Source organism: Pteropus vampyrus, unplaced genomic scaffold (genome assembly GCF_000151845.1).
Source record: "Pteropus vampyrus isolate Shadow unplaced genomic scaffold, Pvam_2.0 Scaffold59, whole genome shotgun sequence".
Classification (NCBI taxonomy): Eukaryota; Metazoa; Chordata; class Mammalia; order Chiroptera; family Pteropodidae; genus Pteropus; species Pteropus vampyrus.
In genome coordinates, this window is record NW_011888840.1 from 2,719,873 (window position 1) to 2,738,836 (window position 18,964).

The window sequence follows — 18,964 nt, forward strand, 5'->3', positions numbered from 1 at the left end:
TGCCATGTACTCTCCCCGCTCCCCTTTACTCTTCACTGTCACATTAGTGGCTATAGCTCATCATTCCTCTTGGGGATGGGAACCGTGTCTCATTTGAGCTCTCCAGACTTCTCCGTCCTTCCACTGGCTGCCTGCAGAGTGATCTGGCAGCACTCACCTGGATTAAGACCACCATGTCTTTCCCACGGCCCGTTAACCCTTTCCTCACATCGCACCTGCCCGCGCCATTCTAAAAACTTACCTTCGCACTCCTTTGTGCTGCATCCTGAATGCCCAGATTGCCATTCATTCACTCATTGAGTCACTCATTCATCGAGTCATTGATTCATTCAACAAATCTTCGTCAATTGCCTTCTCTGTGTCAGGAATCAGGAAAAAATGTGAACAAGGCAGCTGTGTTCTCCTTCCTCATGGAACTTCCATTTCCATGGGGGAATCAACTAAATAAACTCAAGGGAACCAACAAACAATTTTAAAAGTTATAAAGAGAAGAAACGAGGGGTGAGAGCGAATGATGTGGAGTGAGAGCGAATGGAGGAGGCTGCTTTAGATAGGGTGGTCAAGATGGGTGCTGAGAAGGTTCCAGAAGTTTCTTGTGATAACTGAGCTAGGTAATGTACATACAGTGCTTAGTAAATGGGCAATAAATATTAACCGTTATCACTCATTGACTTGTTATTTCACCATTTTTTGAGGGCTGATTGTTACACCTATAGATATGAGGATCTCTGCCTCCAAGGGAGAATTATCTAGACTCCCTCAAACACACTAGCATTCTCTGTTCTGCTCTTCAGATAAGTAAGTCAAATAAATCTGTATGCAAAGTGGGATTTAATTGTTTTCTTCTCAAACACTCCGCAAAAGATAAGTGTCTCAGACGCTCTGCTAACGAATTCAATTTTTTTTTCCTCCTTGGTCTTGTCTTCAGTACAGATGTCTCTACATCACTTCCCTTCCAGCCCCTTGCAGAAGGTTTTGATTTTGCAGCCGCCCTGAGGTGGCCTCTTGTCTCAGAATGTGGGTAACGCTGACGGGTCTTTTGGGGAAACTGGAAAGACGGCCTCTGATTTCGAGTAGGACATAATTTTGTGCTTGCGTCTTCTTAACTTTCAAACACCTCGGATTTTTGAATCTCTCTGTTCTCAAAGCACTATTTTCTGGACCATTGGCTTGTAATGGGAGCATTGCTAGGGAATTCTGGATTGCAGGCCCTGGAATTCTAATTAAATCAGACAAGTGAAATGAAGAAGAAAAGAGACTTGTGGATATCTTTAGAGAAACAAAAACCAAATTCCCCACAAGAAGGGAATGACGTGGCATTTGAACAGGAGCCTAGAATTCCTATAAGATTGCGTGAGAGCTGACATTTCAGAAACCAGACCCCCTCCTCCGGCACCCTCAGCATCGGCTTCTGCTTTAAGGTACAGCCTCTCGTGATGTCACCCCAAAGGCTTATGCTATCAACACTGAGGACAGGACCCTGTGGGTGATGCTGTGCTAACAGATTAGTTCTCAGATAATTTCTTATGCCTGACCTGGGGTTCATCTCGTGGACCCTAGTTCTTTCTTGATTCGCATTTGGCAGACGTAGCTTATCTTGGACTTTTGGGAAGCAGCTCAGAAGCTGTGTCTTGAATACATCGGCCTTGGAATCCATTAAAAGTCGCTCGTCCCCGTGAAGTGGTACATTTACCGAGTGTCTTCTTAGTGCCGGGCGCCGTGCTGCAGCGGTGAAAGACGTGGGGACTGCCCACGAGATGTCCCTGATGACTAGGGGGAGCCGGGGATGAGTCAGTGCCATGGTCGCCCAGCCCAAGGCAGACTGGGACTGGGGGTGCATCAAGGGTGCCTTCCTGGGGGAGAGGGTGTGCTTAGTGGGCTGAGTAGCACCTCTCCCCAAATTCACATCCACCCAGAACCTCAGAATATGCCTATATTTGGAAATAAGGTCTTCGCGAATGTGATAAGGTAGGGATCACGATGAGATCATACTGGATTAGAATGGGCCCAAAATCCAATGAAAGACAGAAAAGAGCATGCAGGGAAGAAGGCCATGTGGTGATGGTGGCAAAGATTGGAGCGATGCAGTGATAAGCCAAGGATGGCAAAGTTTTCCAGCCACCAGGAGCTGGAAGAGATAAGGAAGGATCCTCCCTTAGAGCCTTCGGAGGGAGCGCGGCCCTGCCTTGACGTTGGACACCTTCATGTTGGACTTCCAGCCTCCTGAAGTGTGAGAGAACAAATTTTTGTTGTTTTAAGCCACCGAGTTTGTGGCAGTTCGTTATGGTAGCCTTGAACACCAGTGCAGTATCTAAGCACCTGAGCCGAGTCCTGAGTCCTGCCAGTCTTGCTACTTTGTTTACCATCATTTCTCCCAGTTTGAACACATCAGGACGGGAAGACTCCAGTTGTCTGTGCGGTATGTGACAGCAGGCGCCTCATTCGCCTCCCCATCCACTCCATGACTCCCACATTTACCACTAGGGTTTGTGGTCAATATTTGTTGAATGAATAGATAACAGTGAATGAATGAATGAATGAATGAATGAATGAGAGTGAAGAAAGCAATGCTAGCAGAGGTGGACCAGTTAGCAAGCTGTGGGAAACGGGGTCCTCAAGGGCGAAAAGCCATGGCTGCTGGATTGGGAGGGCTGTTCCGGGTCGTCTGGGTCAGTCACCATTCCTGGGAAAAATGGCTATTCAGGGAGGTTTTCCCTTCCGGGTCATCTGGGTCAGTCACCTTCCCCAGAAAAAGGGAGTATTTAGGGAGGTTTTCCCCTGAGGATATGCAGACAGAGCCAGCAGTGAAGACAGGGAGAAGGACTGAATGGAGGGGGGTGAAGGGGAAGGCGCTGGGCCACATCCGTGGCCCACTTGACTTCAGACACTGTACTGAGTCCATTAAAATCCACCATCTTTCTAGTCATTCTCGAATCAATCCCTCGGGCCGTTAAAAATTTCCCCATTTTCCGGATGTGGAAACCGAGGCTCAGAGAGGTGACGTAACTTGTCAGGAGTTACACCGCCAGGAACCGCAGAACCTGAATTCGGGCCCGGGTCTCATCTGCTCCCGGCTGTGTTTTCTGTGTGGTACAAAATGCCGCTTCCACTAATCGCCAAGTGTGGGGACGGAGACACCATTGGGGGCCCGGAGGCTAAGAAAAGCTTTAAAGCCTTGGAAGAAGGGAGGTTTCTGAAAATCGATCCAAGAAGACAGCGCTGGCAGAGTTCCGGGGACCCAGGTCATCGGAAGGCCATCGGCGGTGCACCTCCGGCTCATCTCGAATAGGGTTCCCAGGGCAGAAATGAACGTAATTTTCTTTCCTACCCTACTTCATGTTAGTCCATATTTTTCATTGTTGTCTGATCTGCAATAGCAATCTTTAAGGGTTAGCTACCATCTGTTCCCACCTGATTTAAACCCCAGTGTGTCTGACGATTAAGCCATTGTTTTCGCTCAGAGCAGCCCAGACATTCCAGTGGTGTTTAGGACCCGTTCACTGACTGAACTTGGCCTAGGGGTTCATAGAGCACCAGACCCCATCTTTGGCCCCCTGAAGAGCTCCCCTTCCAGTGCCATTCAACAAATCTCTATGGCGCCGCAATGCGAAAGGAGCTGGAGTAAAGGCAAGGAGGGGAGAGAGGATGGAGAAGGCTGAGGAAGAGCTCGGTGGGCAGGACGGGGAAAGGCGTCATAGCAGAGGGAATAGCATATGCAGAGGCACGGAGGCACAGGCACGCAGGGCATGCTGGAGTGGGGTAGGGGGCCATCAGCCATCCTAAGAAGGTCAACGTGTCTGAGTAAAACCAGTCTCAGTCCTTGTCCTATGGGATGTTACAGTTTTTTGTCGCAGGTGGCAAAGGTAAATTCAGCCAGGGTTCGGACTTTGGTTTTAAGGTGAGGATACTGGAGACTTTCTGTGTTTCACCAGAGAGAGTGGATGTAGAAGAGGCTGAAGTCGATCATGAAGAGGAGACCACATGGAGGGGAGGCTGGAGCCTCCGAGGGGGGTGGGGATTCACCTTCGGAGCCACCGCTGATTCCAGGGGGAGAGTCAGGAAGGTTCTGAACGGGTGAGGCCAGGATGCCTGCAGCTCTGTGCTGCTGGGGCCATGCCGCTCTGCCAGGGGACAGCCACATCCCGGTGAAGGGCCTGATGGTGGCCTCAGCACAGCAGGACTTCTTCTAAAACGCCTGCGGGGAGTCACGTCTGGGGTGGGCGAGGTTTCCGGCGCCCCACTTCCTCCTCCCCCGCTGCGGTTTCTTCCCTCTGTCGCGATCTGCTCTGCTCGGGCTCCTGTCCTGCTCACGGGTGTGTGTTGGGACAAGGCGTTTGATATTTTCGTGATTGTTTCCTTGCTGAGCTCTGCTCTGCTTCATTTTTCCCCCCTTCCCTTATTGTCTGTTCAGGTGATGAGTCAGGCGGGTTGACAATTTAAAAACATTTCTTTTTGACATTAAAAAAAGAATCACTTCCTTTAATATATAAGAAACACAGAAGACACAAAGAGAGCCCAAGAAAGCTCTCAGTTCCACAGCTGGTAGTTTAGGGGTAGTCAAAAAAAAAAAAAAAAAAAAAGAGCCTTTCCAGTCTCCCGGGGAAAGAAGGGTGAGAGGTCACGGACTATCACTAGTTCCCTGGTGAACCCAGGGCTGGGCCACGACGACCTCGTTCTCTACCAAGGCCAAGCGCTGGTTTTCTTTGTCACGGTCCCGGCCTAGCTCCCATGCAGTCATCCAGTTCCCAGAATGGCCCCTGCCTTTAGTTCCCCAACAGTTTCACTCGGGGGAGAAGGTCGCTTACCCTGGCGTGATGTCGGCGTCCTGGGGAAGTCGCCATCCTGCAGGATGGTGGGAGGAGGTCTCCCTGGGACCTCGCCGTTCAGTTTCCATCTGTTACGCTTAGAACCTGAAGACCTAGGCGTCTCGGGGTCTCTCAGGGGCTTGTCTGAGCTCTGGCTGTCCTGTTTCCTCTTTGGAAAACACCTGCTCAATCTGACTCCAAGGTGGCATCTGGTCCTCCAGGGAAAACTGGGTGCCCAGAGGCAAGTCCAATTCAGAAGACAAAGGGCCTCTAGGGGCAGAACAGGCTCTGGGGGGAGGTTTGATCTGGGGGCTTCGATCTCAAATACTTCACTCAGCTGTTTCACCCGTGGGCTTGGAGGCTCTCCACAGCTGGTCTTCACAGGTGTCTGCAATGCTAAGGGCAGGAGAGTGGGGGTCTGAGCCCCAGGCCTGATTGGGACCCTCCACCTGCCCCCTGCTGGCAGGTTTGGCTGTAGAAAGCTCTCCACCTGCACGGAGGTGTGCATGATGCCCGCACTAGGTGAGCGTGGGGCGCCCCTCAAGCCAGATGCTTGCTGTGCTCCGAGCTCACGCTGGAGTGGCTGGGACGCTCTTGGTGGAGTCCATCTCAACCAGGAGGGACAGGGTGGGCCTGGGCTCGGCCGGGGGAAGGAGGGGATGCCAGGCCCCAACTCCACCTTTGGGTGTAAGGCAGCTCCAGCTGAGTGAGTTTCAAACCGTGACAGTTGACATTTTTTTAACTTAAAATGTTTCAGCTTGACTGCTCCTAGCTAAATATATTTTGACCTCAGCTCTGGATTGTGACTCTCTACTCAGCCAGCGAGAGCAAGGGAGCCTGGTGCCAAAACCTTCTCTCTTTCTTTTTGGACTGAGATTATCTTCAGCAGATTGGAAAGGCTCCCTTGTGTCCTGAAGGTCATTTTGCAATTTAGTTCAGGTATGGAGTTGGCCGGTGGGATGCCCAGGTGTATGAATGTACCTGCCACAGAGGAATGTGTTTGGCCCTGGTGCCATTTTTCTATTTTTTATTTTTTAATGAATCCACAGGTAATTTACACAGTTCTGTGCCCTGGGGAGGCTTGAATAAGCTCTGAGTAGCCACAGATTCTGGCAGCTTATTAAATATTGGACTGAGACGAAGGGAAAAGAAAGTCAAGGCATCAACAAGTCTCTGGCAGAAGGATTGTTGGAGGCCACAAAAGGAGTTGACAGACAGCAAGATCCCGCTTTTAATGCTGGGCAAATACAGTCCTCTAGACAAAGCCCTTCATCCTCCAGGCTTGACCCCGGTAGGCCATGCTTCTTCCCCCACCCAGACACCCCACACTCAGTGCAGGGCGGGAAAGCAGAAGGAAAGAGAGAAGGGCAGAATGGGATCTGGGGGGCTTAAACTAGTGCCTACACACTACCCTCCGAGTTTGAGACGGAGAGCCCAGAGACAGTGTGGATCCGTCTCTATACTCCTTTACTGGTTCTTTCATCTGTCCTCACATATTTATGGAGGACCTATATATGTATGGCAGACACTGAGTTCAGCCCTGGGAATGCAGAGAACAGAATAAGAGTTGAGAGGGGTAGACGGTGATCAAGTCATTACAAATGGAATGAGGGTCTCGAAGGAAGAAAAACAGGCAGTGTAGGTGACAGTGGGGTTATTTAATGGGAGAGCTGCCCCAGGCGGGGGTGGAGGGCGCGTGGAAGGCCTCCTTGATACCGCGACTTTTAATCTGGTGTGTAAGGTATAAGGTGAAATTACATCGGGCGAAGAGGTGGGAGAGGTGTGTATTAGGCAGGGGCAATTACAAGTACAAAGGCCCTGAGACGAGAGAGAGGAGGGAATAATAAAGGATGGGTGGAACAGAGACAGCTGTGGGAAGGGAGGAGAGGCGTGGCGAAAGATGAAGCCAGAAAGATAGGCAGCTGCTGGACTTAGAAGGCCCTATGGGCTGGATGAAAGGTCGGGGGCTTTCTGCAAAGGTCTCTGAGAAGCTGCAAAATCATGTTAAGCAGGAGAGTAACACGATCAGGTTTGTGTTTTAAAGATTCCTCTGGCAGGATCAGAGGGGCAGCGAGTCCATCAGGAGGCTTGTCAGGAGGCGAGGAAGGAGTAGCAATGAAGAATGAAGATGCAGGGGCTGGAGGTGCTTGTGGTCTATTTCAGGGTGTCGCTGACAGGCTACCGTGTCGAGAAGAGATTCAGGAGGTAAAGATGAAGCAGAGAGACCAGTGATGAAATGATCGTGGTAGCTCAGGTGAGCAACGATGGCTCTGGGACTGGACTTAGCGCTGTGGGTGGAGAGAGGGAGTTGGGCTCTGGATGTATTTGGAACAGGTGGAGTGTGAGAGAGAAAAGCATCATGAGTAGCATCAGGTCCAAGGCTTTGGGCCTGAGAAACTGGGAGAAAGGTGTTGCCCCATCCAGGATAGGGAAGCCCGTGGGAGAAGCTGGTTCGGTGAGGATGGAGTGATCTGGAGCAAGCTTAGTTTGAGGTTTCTATCTAACGTCGAAGTGGAGACGACGGAGAGCGAGCACTGGAGTCTGGAATGAAAGGAGTTTGGAAGCCGGCAGTGTTGGGGTGGTATTTAAAGCATGGGCTGGAGGAGCTCGCTCACCGAGGGCGTGAGAGCAGATCCAAGGGAAGTCTAAGGACTGAGGGCTGGGTGCACGACCCGCTTATCAGCCAGGAAAAGGAGGAGAGGAGAGGGCACTGCAGGAATTGGGGGGAGGAGGAGAGCGAGTCCAGCGGGTGGAGCCAGGGAGGAGCTCCAGGATGGAGGGGAGGCTGGCCGAGCCTCGCGCCGCTGACTGGTCAAGTCAGATGAGCAATGAAAACAGACTGCGCGGTGGGCGCTGGGTATCGCTGGTCACCTCTGCATGCACGCTTTCAGAGAGCGGTGGGGCTGAGAGCCTGAGTACACAGGTTCAAAGAGAATAGATTGGAGTAAGAGCCCAAGCGACAGCTAAAGGGACAGTGCCCGGGCCTAGGAGGAAGGCCGACCATCCGGGCAGGGTGTCTGGACCACAGCCAAGTGGTCTGGGGAACAGGGCAGAGCTTCTGGCCCCAGCAGGAGAAACCGAAGTGCAAAACATACAAAGTAGGAAGAAAGGAAAAGTCCAGAACATGAACCTGGAGCACCTGATGGAGAGGAAGACTTCAGCTCGGGGGCACTCCCGTGCCACGCTCCAGGCAGCAAGGCTCATTCCAGGTGGTTCCATTGGCGGGGACAGGACTTGGCCTACGTCGCTGGGAGGGGACAGGGCTGGCCAGGATGGGAATGGGACCAGGGCATGAAGGTCTTCGGTGTGCACGGCTGAGCAGGGCAGTGGTTCTGACTGCACATTACAGCAACCTAGGATGCTTTTCAAAAATTCAGAGCTCTGGGCCCAGCCTCTGAGAATCCCCATCTGTCTGTCTTGAATGGGGCCGGGCCCCATTTTCAAACATCCTCCCAGGTGATTGTAATGTGCTGCCAGCTTCGGTTTATTCTGTGCTTGGGGCCGGGCCTGCGTGGGAGGCACTTTGAGATAAAGAGGGGCCTAGGGAAAGTCACCCCTGATTGAGAGGGCAAGAATTGCTGTAATCTCTGAAGGAATTCGTTGGCTTTCCTCAGAAGAGTGATTCTCATAACATTTACCAAAATGAAAATCCTGCTTAATTCTGCAGGTTTATAGCTCCCCAGAGGCTGGAGAAAAACATCATTTGGCAACAGAAACAAACTTTATTCTGGCAGCACAGGCAAAATTGCAAACAGTAGATAGTGAGTTGCACATCCTCCTCTGGAATTTCAATGTACTGTATGCATAGAATGCAGAGAAACACAGTTGTGGCCAATCGTTCATGCTGCCACCAGGACCACGTGCTTCCGGGGACCATTTTAGGTCTTTTAGTCCCCTTATTCCAAATTTCCATGATGTCCTGGGACAGATGTGCTTTCTGTCAGCCCATCACTTCTTCCTCTGGGGAACCACTCCCTGCCATTATGTGCGGTTTGGTATGCTGTCCACAACAATAGTTAACTCCCCCGCTGCCCGCAGGGACATGATCCAGAACTAGCCAATTATAGTAGCGCTATCCCTGGAAACGGTGATTGGCTCATGAGGTCGGCAAGGAATTCAAAAGGGCCCATGAACGTTTTGTTTTTTAGGGGTACTATTATATAGATAATGGTAAATTTCTCTCCTGAAGATGCAAAGCTAGAGAATGCGAGTCTGGATTCATCGGTTGCCATTGTTGTCATACTGTGTGGATTAAGATGCTTATTTATAGAATGAAGGCAGACAGAGAGAGAGAGAGAGAGAGAGAGAGAGAGAGAGAGAGAGCGAGCTTTTCCCAACAAGATGCCCGGTTCCAGGCGTCCAGACTCCAGAACTTTCAGTCCTGCGAGCTTTCCCTGCGCCCTTTCAGGGTTAAGCTTTTTGGAGTTGAGTTCTGTCTCTTGCAGCAAGAGCATCTTGACTAAGAGGTGGCCTCTCGGATTCTCATTAAGCGCGTGGGAAGTTGGAGGCGTGGGGTATGCACTGGAGGGTGAGGCAGGCGTGGTCAAAGAGTTTGTGAGGCAGCTGTCCTTGCGACGTCCAGGTGTCCGTCTCAGGGTCGTAGCAGTCAAAGGAGGCCAAGTCCTCGATGTTGCAGTCTGTGGTCAGCCGCCGCCCGCCTGTCACATAGAGCTTGTTCCCCATCACCGTGGCCCCGTGGTGCATCCTCCGGTCTCTCATGTCCGCACATTTGACAAATTTGTTGGACTGAGGGTCATAAGCTAGGATCCTCCTGGTGTAACCTGGAAACCAAATGGCGTATCCACAAGGTCAGCGTTGCTTATCTGGGACTGGAGGCGAGCAGTCCAGGGGCGTGTCTAGTCTCTGCCATCGCCTAACACCAGGGCTGGACACACAACTAACGTGTGGAACGTTGCAGTAACCCGCCCCCAGTCTAGTGTGTGGCAGAGCTGAGGTTTGGACTCAGATCTGTCTGATCCTGGCCCCTGCATCCTTAACCCCACGTTAAGACGGCACCTGAGCCATTCTTCAACGGGGAGCAGCCTCTTGATTCTGATGGCTTTTTCGTCTCTCTCACATGCCCATCCAAGAGGTACAACAACCCAGAGAAGGAGCCTTAGGGACACTCATGAGTCCCCACGACAGCCCTATCTGGGGGGTACTGTTAGGACCCCCATTTTACAGATGAGCAAAGTAAGGCACAAACAGAGTAATAACTTGCCAGAGAGCATACAGCCAGTTAGTGGCAGAGTTGGGATTCGAACCCAGATCCGACTCCCAAACCAGTCCACTATACTGTGAGAACAGAGAAATGACTGATCCATTAGCAGCAGATGTTAACAACGGCAAACATTTTTTGAGCCTTTGCCGTGTGTCTGGGATAGAGCTAAGTGCTTCTGATACGTGAGCACTTTTCTTTTTTAATCATAGCTACTCTGCCGTATAGGTATTATTTCATTCCCATCTACAAATCAAGACAGGGAGAAACTTCTGGATGAGAAGAGAACTTTGGCAAGTGGTCCAAAGTTCTAGAGGGATGTACTTTTAAAAAGAGTCTTGTGGAACCACGTGTGTCTGTCAGTGACCCTTTTTCCACAGGAAGTGGCATGTTCGTGCCCAGCCTAGCGACCCCTGGTTCGGACTCACCTCCCACGATGACAATCCGCTCCCCCAGCACCACCGCAGGGGCACACACGTTCTTGATCATTCTCGTCTCCATTTTGAACCACGTGTTTCTGGAAATGTGATACACCTGAGGGAGAAATAGAATCAGGGCACCGCGTTTTAAAGTGACATATTTTTTTAAAAAAGACAGAAATAGTAAGTAGGGTAAAATAGAAGTGATTTTATTTCTTTTCCCTTTTTTCCAGTTTTCAAAATATACATCTATTACTTTAATAAACAAAATGTCTTTAAATAATGGAAAGAAGACTATTGCTAGAATTTGCTCTTTGTGTGACCCCATGAGATCAGTGGCTGTGTTTTTACAGAACGGACCAAGAGTTATGTGTTGCGGTATGCATTCGCTTACCTTGTTTGGAACATGTTTTTCTTTTAATGAGGAGTGGAGCAACTTGGATATTCATGAAACCAATGATTTTTCAATTATTTTTATTTCTGGCTCATGTTTAAATTTCTAAATGTTCCAGCGTATCCGAGAGGGCCTTAGAGCCAAGAATAAATAGGGGGCTGAGTGAAGAAGGGTTTTGAACAGTTCATGCCTGAAACTCATTAGAATCACAGAAAAAGGAAGCATAAGAGAAAGAAAAAAGAGCGAAGAGGTGAGGACAGGGCTCCTTGGCCATGCTCTGAAGCAGAGCAGCAAATCATGATTCTCAGAACACGGTCTCCTCTTAATTTCCTCAGATTAAAGTTGAACCATTAAATGTAAATTCATTACTGACAAAATTTAGCAGAAGAGATAGCGGATAGACTTCATATAAGAAAAGAAGGAATAAAAACATTCATTTACAGAGGAAAATGGCACAGTAGTCTTCACTGGAAATTCTGCATAAAATATAATTGCCACCATATTAAAGGCCATTTGTTAAAAATCATTTTAGCAAATCTGACCTTCACAACAATCCTATGAAGTAGGTACCGTCGCTCGGCCCCATTTTTCAGATTAGACATTGAGGCTCAGAGAGGTTAAACGACATTCCCAAGGTCACACAGCTAGAGTGAGCGAAAGAGCTGGTCTGGTTGAGCCCAGAGTCCATGCTTTTAACCTCCACACTCATGGTTCTGCTTGGGGTCATGTAGGCGTGGCCTGACTTGATGGACACTTTTGAGACTGGAGACCTCTTGAGGTCTCGGTCAGTCCTTTAAGTTGGCGAAGCATGGAGGAGGCCAAAAGCTAGAGACAGGGACAATCACAGTGGCTGTCAAGTCGCATGATTTTATCTGAAAATACTTAGGTGACCCCCTTGGGAAAGTGGGATCACTGGTTGCATTTTACCTGAGTGAGTAATTGCCTCCTGGCCGTCTATCAGATTTGAGTATGGTTTCAAAAATGATGAAACATTTGCTCACCATCTTTGTAATACCCCCAGAGAGGCCAGGGCGAGGATATCCAAGGGATGGTCTCTGACCAGTGGAGGAAGCGATACTTCATTATGGTAATGGGTCTGCTTAATGCCATCCAGCAACAGAGGTGGAAAGACGGCCAAGTAGAAAGGTCCATGTATGCACGCAATTCGCACAGTAACCCCGCTCCGGTGTGATTCTTAAAGGAATGGGTGCATGAGGATGAACCATCCCTGGAAGAGATCTCTGAACCTGTGTCTGAAAATCCAGCCCACTTCGTGAAGTAACGCTAAACATTCATCTTAAACTATATCTAAAAGAGTAAAATTTCTATTTCAAAGCGAATGCTAAATAGATAAGAGGGCTTCCAGATTAATACTTTTTCCCTTTTCCCCTTCTGTTCACTGCAATGTAAAAGAATCACTCACATGTTATTATTATTTTTTTTAATCTTTGGTTTTGCAAGGGTCTTGTCTGTACTGTGAATTTTTCGATATGCCAAATCTAAAGGTTTTTTTGAGCTTTGTGTTTTTAGGAAGTCGATAATTTTGCAGTGTGAAATCATCAGCATATCTGTTGACTTTATTTTGAAAAATAGTTTTAAGAAAAGAGGGAGGGGCTCTAGTTTTACGTGGAAGCACCATATTACATCAGCGATGCGTAGACAGAGCTCAGAGGAGAGCAGAACATGTCTCTCTCGGCTTAAATAAAAAGTAGGATCTGGAACAGACTCAGAATCAGCCTTGATGGTCAGGGAGGAGCTGAGAGTATGGACTGGAGAAATGAAGGCAAGGAAAAAAAAAGCGAGAAAAGAATGAAATCAGAGATCGTCACTTTTCTCCATCTCCACTGGTGCCCTTAGCCCAAGCTACCATTGTCCTTCAACTCTCCTCCCTTTGTCCCCTCAGGCCCCTTCAATCCCTTCTCCACAAGGTGTCCAGAGGAAGCGTCTAAAATTGCAGATTCGATGACTTTGCCCACCCTCTTTCTCTCAGGCTACAACCCAGTTCCTTGAGGAAGCCTAGAAAGCCTCATCTCCACAAATACTCATCCCCCAAGGGTGTTCCCGAATTTCTGTAGGAGGGACTCAGTGGGGAGGGGGTTGCTCGGGGCAGCTTGAGAAGGGGGCAGATGGAGATTATGTGGGAACTAACTGCCCCGCCCCCCGCCACCTCCATCCCCGCTCTGCCTTGGTGGACTCCCTCCCTCCTCCCTGGTGGACTCCCTCCCTCCTCCCTGGTCTGTGTGGCAGCTACGTGCTCATGCTTTCAGTTCCTCCAGGCAATGGGCTGTGCCCCTTTCTGCTTCAAGGCCTCTGCCAGCTGCTCCCTTACCCAGCAACACCAGCCCTCTCTCAATAGATGGCTCTGCCTACTGCTGCAGATGGCAGATTCATCCACTCAGAGAAGCTTCCCACCCATCTCTGCCCATGTTAGAGCTTTCCATCCATCCTAGGATTCTCCCTCCTCTTATACTCATCATCCTCTCCTTCTTTCTCTCTTCCCCTGCCTCTCTGTTCAAGTCAGTTTAAACCAACCTCACAGAGTTCCCTCCAAAATTGCCTGATTCTCTCTAGACTGGTTTAGGGCACCCCCTATCATCTTAGAGCACCCCTCCAGTCAGCGTCTGAATTGCAATTGTCTGGCAAGCTCCTGGGGGTAGGTGTAATTGACTGCCCATGACTGTGCCCCCAGGGCCTTCACCGTGGTTGGCACTCAATATTACTCTTATAAATGGATAAGCAAATCTCATCGGTCTCCTTGATTGTCTTTAAAGATAAACTTGTTATTCAAGCTTTTTGTATCATTAGATGAACTGCAGAAGTTGCTAGAATTTGCATAAAGTTGGGAAACAATATTCTGAAATTTTGGTCTTTATTAATTATACTACTCAGAGAGCTTGTGAGTAAAATTAGCATCTACCTCTCATTTAAGGCAGGGGTTCCCCAACCCTGCTGCACCTTAGACTCTCCTGAAGACTTCTGTAAACCATGACCGTTAGGACCCCACACGAAGAGAGTTGATTCAGTAGACCTGAGGTCTGGTTCCGGGAGATTTGTAACAGACTGTGGACTGATGCTTGGGAATCTTCTTTTAAGGTCCTGCTGATGTGGATTAGAAGCACCTGCCAAATTCCTGCAGGATTTCACTATCTGACGTTCAATGTATTCTAGCTTGAACTTTTAGGTATCCTATTTTTTTCTCAAATGAAGATGAACACTTTGTAGACAGAGATTGTGTCTGATGTACCTTTGTATGTATTAATCTTACACAAAAATAATTCATAAACACATGAAATCTTGCTGAAATTAAACTTCCTTCCTTCCTTTTTCTTTCTCCTGAAGATGACAAGTGTGTATGTGTGTATTATATGCATGTGTGTGTGTATGTACACATGCACACATGCATGCACACACGCACATGTGCATATTTATGTATATGCATATGTTATGTGTATGTATATGTGTGTATGTATGTTACGTGTATCCATGTATAGGTGTGTGGATGTGTATGTACACACATGTGTATGCATGTGTGTGCATGTGGGCACACTCTCATGCACTTATGTGCTGGGGAGGACCAGCCACATACCTGGATAAGGCGCACAGGGTTCTGCATGATGTCCTCTCCCCCAAAGAGGTAGAGTCTTTGGTCTTTCACGGCGACTGCAGGGTGGAGAACCCCCACTGGCATGCTGGCCATACTCTCCCAGACGTCACGGATGCTGTCGTATCTCTCCATGGAGCCCATGACCTCCTGCCCTTCTCCGATCCCCCCGATGGAGAAGATGAAGTTCTTGTGGGTAGTGCTTCTGTGGGAGTAACGGGCCACCAGCATGGGCTGCCCCAGCCTCCACTGGTTGAGTTTCAGGGAGAAGATGTAGGTGTCGTGACTGGGCACCCGCTTCTCTGTGCCCACGACCATGCCGCCCAGCACGTAGATGCTACGGTGCAAGGAGACGGCTGTGGCCTTGTACAGCCGGGTCGGAAGCTTGGCCAGGCTCTGCCACTGGCCAGTCTGTCTGTCATACAGCAGAACGTCTCTGGTGGTCTGCTGGCTGTCCTTCCTTCCCCCCAAGAGGATGAGGAAGTCTCGGTAGGAGCTTCTTGGGGGCACATGCCATGGTGGTTGGCAGTCTGGGGCACTGGGGGTGCCCTGCAAAGAAAACATCTGCCTCTGGGCCGCCTCCAGGATGAGCTGGCACGCGGGCGAGGCCCGAAGGAGCGCGTCGCCGGCGATGAAATGCTGGAAGAAGGCCGGGTGCACGTGCGGGAGCCTGACCAGCCTGAGCAGGTCCTGCATGTGTCGTCTCCGGGCCTGGACGTCATGCCTGACCCAAACCATGAGGGCCTCAAACACCTTTTCCTCCTCCCCACAGAGCCCGTCATCCCCCAGGTAGTCTCTCAACTCCAAAGCACAGAGCTCCTTCAGGTCTGCCGACGTGGCCACCTCTGGAAAACGTGTCAGGGCCACCTCCCTGGCTTTCTTTCTGAGGGTCTCGCAACTTAAGATCTCAGAGAGTCTGATCATGCCCAGGCAGTTGCTGGGGGTCAGCTGGCTCTGGAGGTAGGAGGAGCAAGCCTCGAAGAGCTTGGGGTACTGCAGCATGGAGGCGGCCTCGATCAAAGGCAGAACGTTCTCCGCTGTGACGTGTGCCTCCCCGGTGTACACGTACAGGACGATCTGGTCCAGAGCCGTGGACTCGATGCCTTTCAGCTGGACTTTGGCCTCACTGCTCTCCCGGAAGTTGCTGCAGAACATGGCCCTGAAGTAGGGGCTGCTGGAGGCCAGCACGTTTCGGTGGCAGGGGACCTCCCGGGCCCCGGCGCAGATGCTCACATCAGTCAGGATCCTGTTTTGTCTCAGGCCGTTGAGCTGCCTCAACAGTTCAGAGGAGAAGTCTTGGTCTTGGAAGAGCAGCCCACCTGGCAGCTCCTCACCCATCCTGCCAAGAGCGGAAGAAGTCCCAGGAGGGCGCCTGGGCTGGAGCGCTTAGCTATGGTGGCTCTGAGACATACAGCCCCACGTCCGCTCACCAAGATGCATGTGGCTGTCACCTCACCAAGAGTATCGCCTCGTGAAGATTGGAAAGAGGGGCCGCCTACACTTCAGACGTTACAGCTCGCTCCACTCTTTTTGGTTATGATTACTCTCAAAGGTAACAGGCAAAGAGCATCTTCAGATAATCTGAGAAACAAACAAACAAAAACAATGGAGACTGTTACTTGATTGTCTGGGGCTGAAATATTACCATAAAGAAAAATGACAGTCCACGCGTTCAACCAACAGAAGTCTGTAAGCCTTTCTCTAGATTCTCAGCCTACCTGTTATTTAGTAAACTCACCTAAGCATGTTTCTGGGTGTTAGTCATCCTCCAAGGATGTCATTCTAGGGGTGTGGCCTTCTGGTAACCAGACAGAAATGAGGGATGAACATGGACCTTTGCAATGTTTTTCTTTTCCCTTAAGAACATGGCTTCACAAAGTCTTTAGGGTTTTGTTTTAAAAAAGGGATAAATAGAAAGCAGAGACCCAACAATATCCTGGGCCGGGTTTATTGGATGACACCTGGCCGTCTACCTGCACAAGAATGAAATGTTAGAGACATTTACCTTGTTTTGCAGCAATGTCATCCACTGATGTCGGGTCCGGCTGGTCCCTCCAGAGTTTTCACCTCTGGCTCCAAGTGAAACCATAGACCCAGGCCTTTCCTGCAGTTGGCAAATGGTTTGTCTCGAGAGAGTTCTGGATTTGTTTATGCTGAAGGCGCTTTCGCAGTTTTCTAGAGCTTTGTGACAGAGCCGCCGGGCAGAGAGACAGTGTATACATTCCAGGGCTAAGAATAGTTGCATATGTACTTTCCACTGTTATGACATGTGACTTTCCAGTTGCTTTCACAGCAGCGCGAGGGCCTGCAGGGCTGGCGCATGCCCACAAGCCTTGTTTCCTTGGCAAGTGTTTACATCGGCATAAATAGATCAGAAGGAATGGCTTCTCTTAGACAAGACTTTGCTGCCCACTTGGAAAAATCTCGCATCCCTTGTCCTAAAAGTGCCTGGGAATTCTAGATGTCTGTGAACAGGTGCTGTGACCTGGGGATAGTCACTAAAGATAGTTCTGGGCAAGCGAAAGGTGGCAGATGGTCACAAGGATAGCCGGAGCGTGGGCCCAGGGGTGCTGTTTAATGGCTCTCTATTTCCCACCTGCCTGCCGGGATCATAAGAGAGGACTGTGATTTCCTCCTCCCCCTCTGAGATGATGAAATCAATGACAAAAGTTGTTTTTAATATTTATGAAGCACCCTGGAGTTTTCAGACTCGGAAAGACCGAAACTTGGTCGGTTCTCCTTGTTTCCCGAAGCTGCTGTTTTAAAGTGGTGGGGGCAGTAGGACTCTTCTGTGTCATTCCTGCCCCCCCCTCGCCCCCCGCCGACGTGTGCCGATTGTTCTTCAGTTATTTTTTAATAGTTCTGGCTTGCTCCTCTGTGTTATTTTTCTATTTTCTCCTATAAGAAAGGCTCAAGCTAGAGGAGGCAAGGCATATTGCTCCAGGGTGTGCCAGAGAGTGAGAGATGGAGGGAGGGAGAGAGAGGGAGAGGGAGACAGGGAGGGGTGCAGAGAGGAGGAGATGGAGGGGGAAAGAGAGAGAGAGAGACAGGACGAGGAGAGGGAAAAGGAGGAAGGGGAGCAGGAAGAGGGGAACGATGATGGTTATGGAGTAGGAGTCAGCCTCCAAATGCAAGAATCAGAACCAGGACGGAGGGTTATCGAATGACGAGAATGACTGAAAGGGACCCCCAGCTGCAGCCTGCCCCTGCCTCTAGGGGCTCCTGATGGAGGGTACCACCAGTGAGTGGCAGAGAAGCCTGGCTTTCTCTCTTTTTTTCAAGTCATGCTTGGACTATCGTAACAGCTTCCCATACTGATTCTTCTCCTTGCTCCTAGTCTCTCTCCCTCCAATATATTCACCTCGTCACCATCAGAGCAACCCGGGGAAGGCAAATCAGAATTTGCCTGTCTTCTGCATCATGCCCTTCTGTGGCTCCCATGTCTTCAGGACAAAGACCAGACTCTTGAGCAGGAATCAAATTGGTCTCCTGCCACCTCTTGCCACTTTCCTCTCTCCCACTTACATTTTTATTCTTGCTTTATCAGACAACTTGCAGATCTTGTACGTCTGGTCCCTGTTCAGGAGGCTGGGCTGGCCTGGCCTTTAGGGCACCACAGGGCAGGGTAGAATGAGTAAGTGTGTGTTATTCATAGTTGCAGATCATAGAGTAGATCATGTCCAAGGTCAGGCAAGGAGATCTATAACATGTCCCTGGGACCAGGGGCCTGTTAATAGTTCAGAGGCCAGAATTAGGAGCAGAAGACCTGAGCCAAGGGAATCAGAGACCCACGGGGGTACAAGCAGGATGCTGGAGAGGAAACTTGTTAGTACAGCTATCAGAGCTGGTGACTGTTCCTGCACATCTGAACCGTGCTGGTAACGTAACAAACGGGTAACTCAATTCCTTAAGGGGCTCAGGGTCCCTCTATTTCATGCTTCTCATCCTCTGTACTGTTTCTATTCCCTCTACATATTTCTAATATTACATGCCTCATACCTCATTGTCATTGTGTTTACCTGACTGTGTCTCTCTTCTTAGAAGGGAAGTGCCTGGGCAGCAAGAACCTTGTCTTAATTATCTCTCTATCTTGAATGCCTAGCACAGTGCCTGGCATGTAATGGGCGAATTATATATAGTTCCTGAATTGAGCTGTAATGGAATGAAAGCTAAGAAATGAGAGGGCGCTCTGCTGAGTGAGCTTCCTGCCCCCACCTGCTGTATGGGTTTAGCAGGACTGCCATGTACAGCTCGGTGCATATCCATTAGACTGCAAAGCAAATGATGCTCCGGAGAGAGGCCCTGGATGTTCCTCGTTTTAATCAAATCCAATCAATCACATGATGAAGTGAAAGTAAGATAATTGCTTTATACCACACAGCAAGAGTTAAGTTCAAGGTTGAGAACTAAATTGACATCCTCTCAGCTCCAAAGCTGGTGCATTAGTCCTTGGCCTCAGAGTCAGCACAAGGAAAAATTAACCTCCTGTTGCTCTGAAATGCCTGTCTTTCCCCCCACCCCCCCTTA

At 49.7% G+C, this 18,964-nt stretch overlaps 1 protein-coding gene and 1 pseudogene across 1 annotated transcript; both read right to left on the reverse strand.

Moving 5' to 3' along the window:
- Positions 1 to 4,618: 4,618 nt before the first annotated feature.
- LOC105292572 lies at positions 4,619 to 5,413 on the reverse strand (annotated as a pseudogene).
- Positions 5,414 to 9,235: 3,822 nt separating this feature from the next.
- KLHL38 (kelch like family member 38) lies at positions 9,236 to 15,793 on the reverse strand. The gene is made up of 3 exons (XM_011360786.1): positions 14,423 to 15,793; positions 10,452 to 10,557; positions 9,236 to 9,586 (listed from the first exon to the last, which is right to left on the reverse strand). Exons 1-3 carry the CDS (start codon positions 15,773 to 15,775, stop codon positions 9,291 to 9,293), a joined length of 1,755 nt encoding a protein of 584 aa, XP_011359088.1. The 5' UTR covers positions 15,776 to 15,793; the 3' UTR covers positions 9,236 to 9,290.
- Between the last annotated feature and the right edge of the window lie 3,171 nt (positions 15,794 to 18,964).

Coding starts and splice junctions, on each gene's coding strand:
- KLHL38 (XM_011360786.1), bottom strand. CDS start 15,775: ATGGGTGAGGAGCTGCCAGGTGGGCTGCTCTTCCAAGACCAAGACTTC. Junction 10,558..14,422: donor ACCCTGTGCGCCTTATCCAG/GTATGTGGCTGG, acceptor TTTCTCCCTCAG/GTGTATCACATTTCCAGAAA. Junction 9,587..10,451: donor GCGGATTGTCATCGTGGGAG/GTGAGTCCGAAC, acceptor TTTGGTTTCCAG/GTTACACCAGGAGGATCCTA.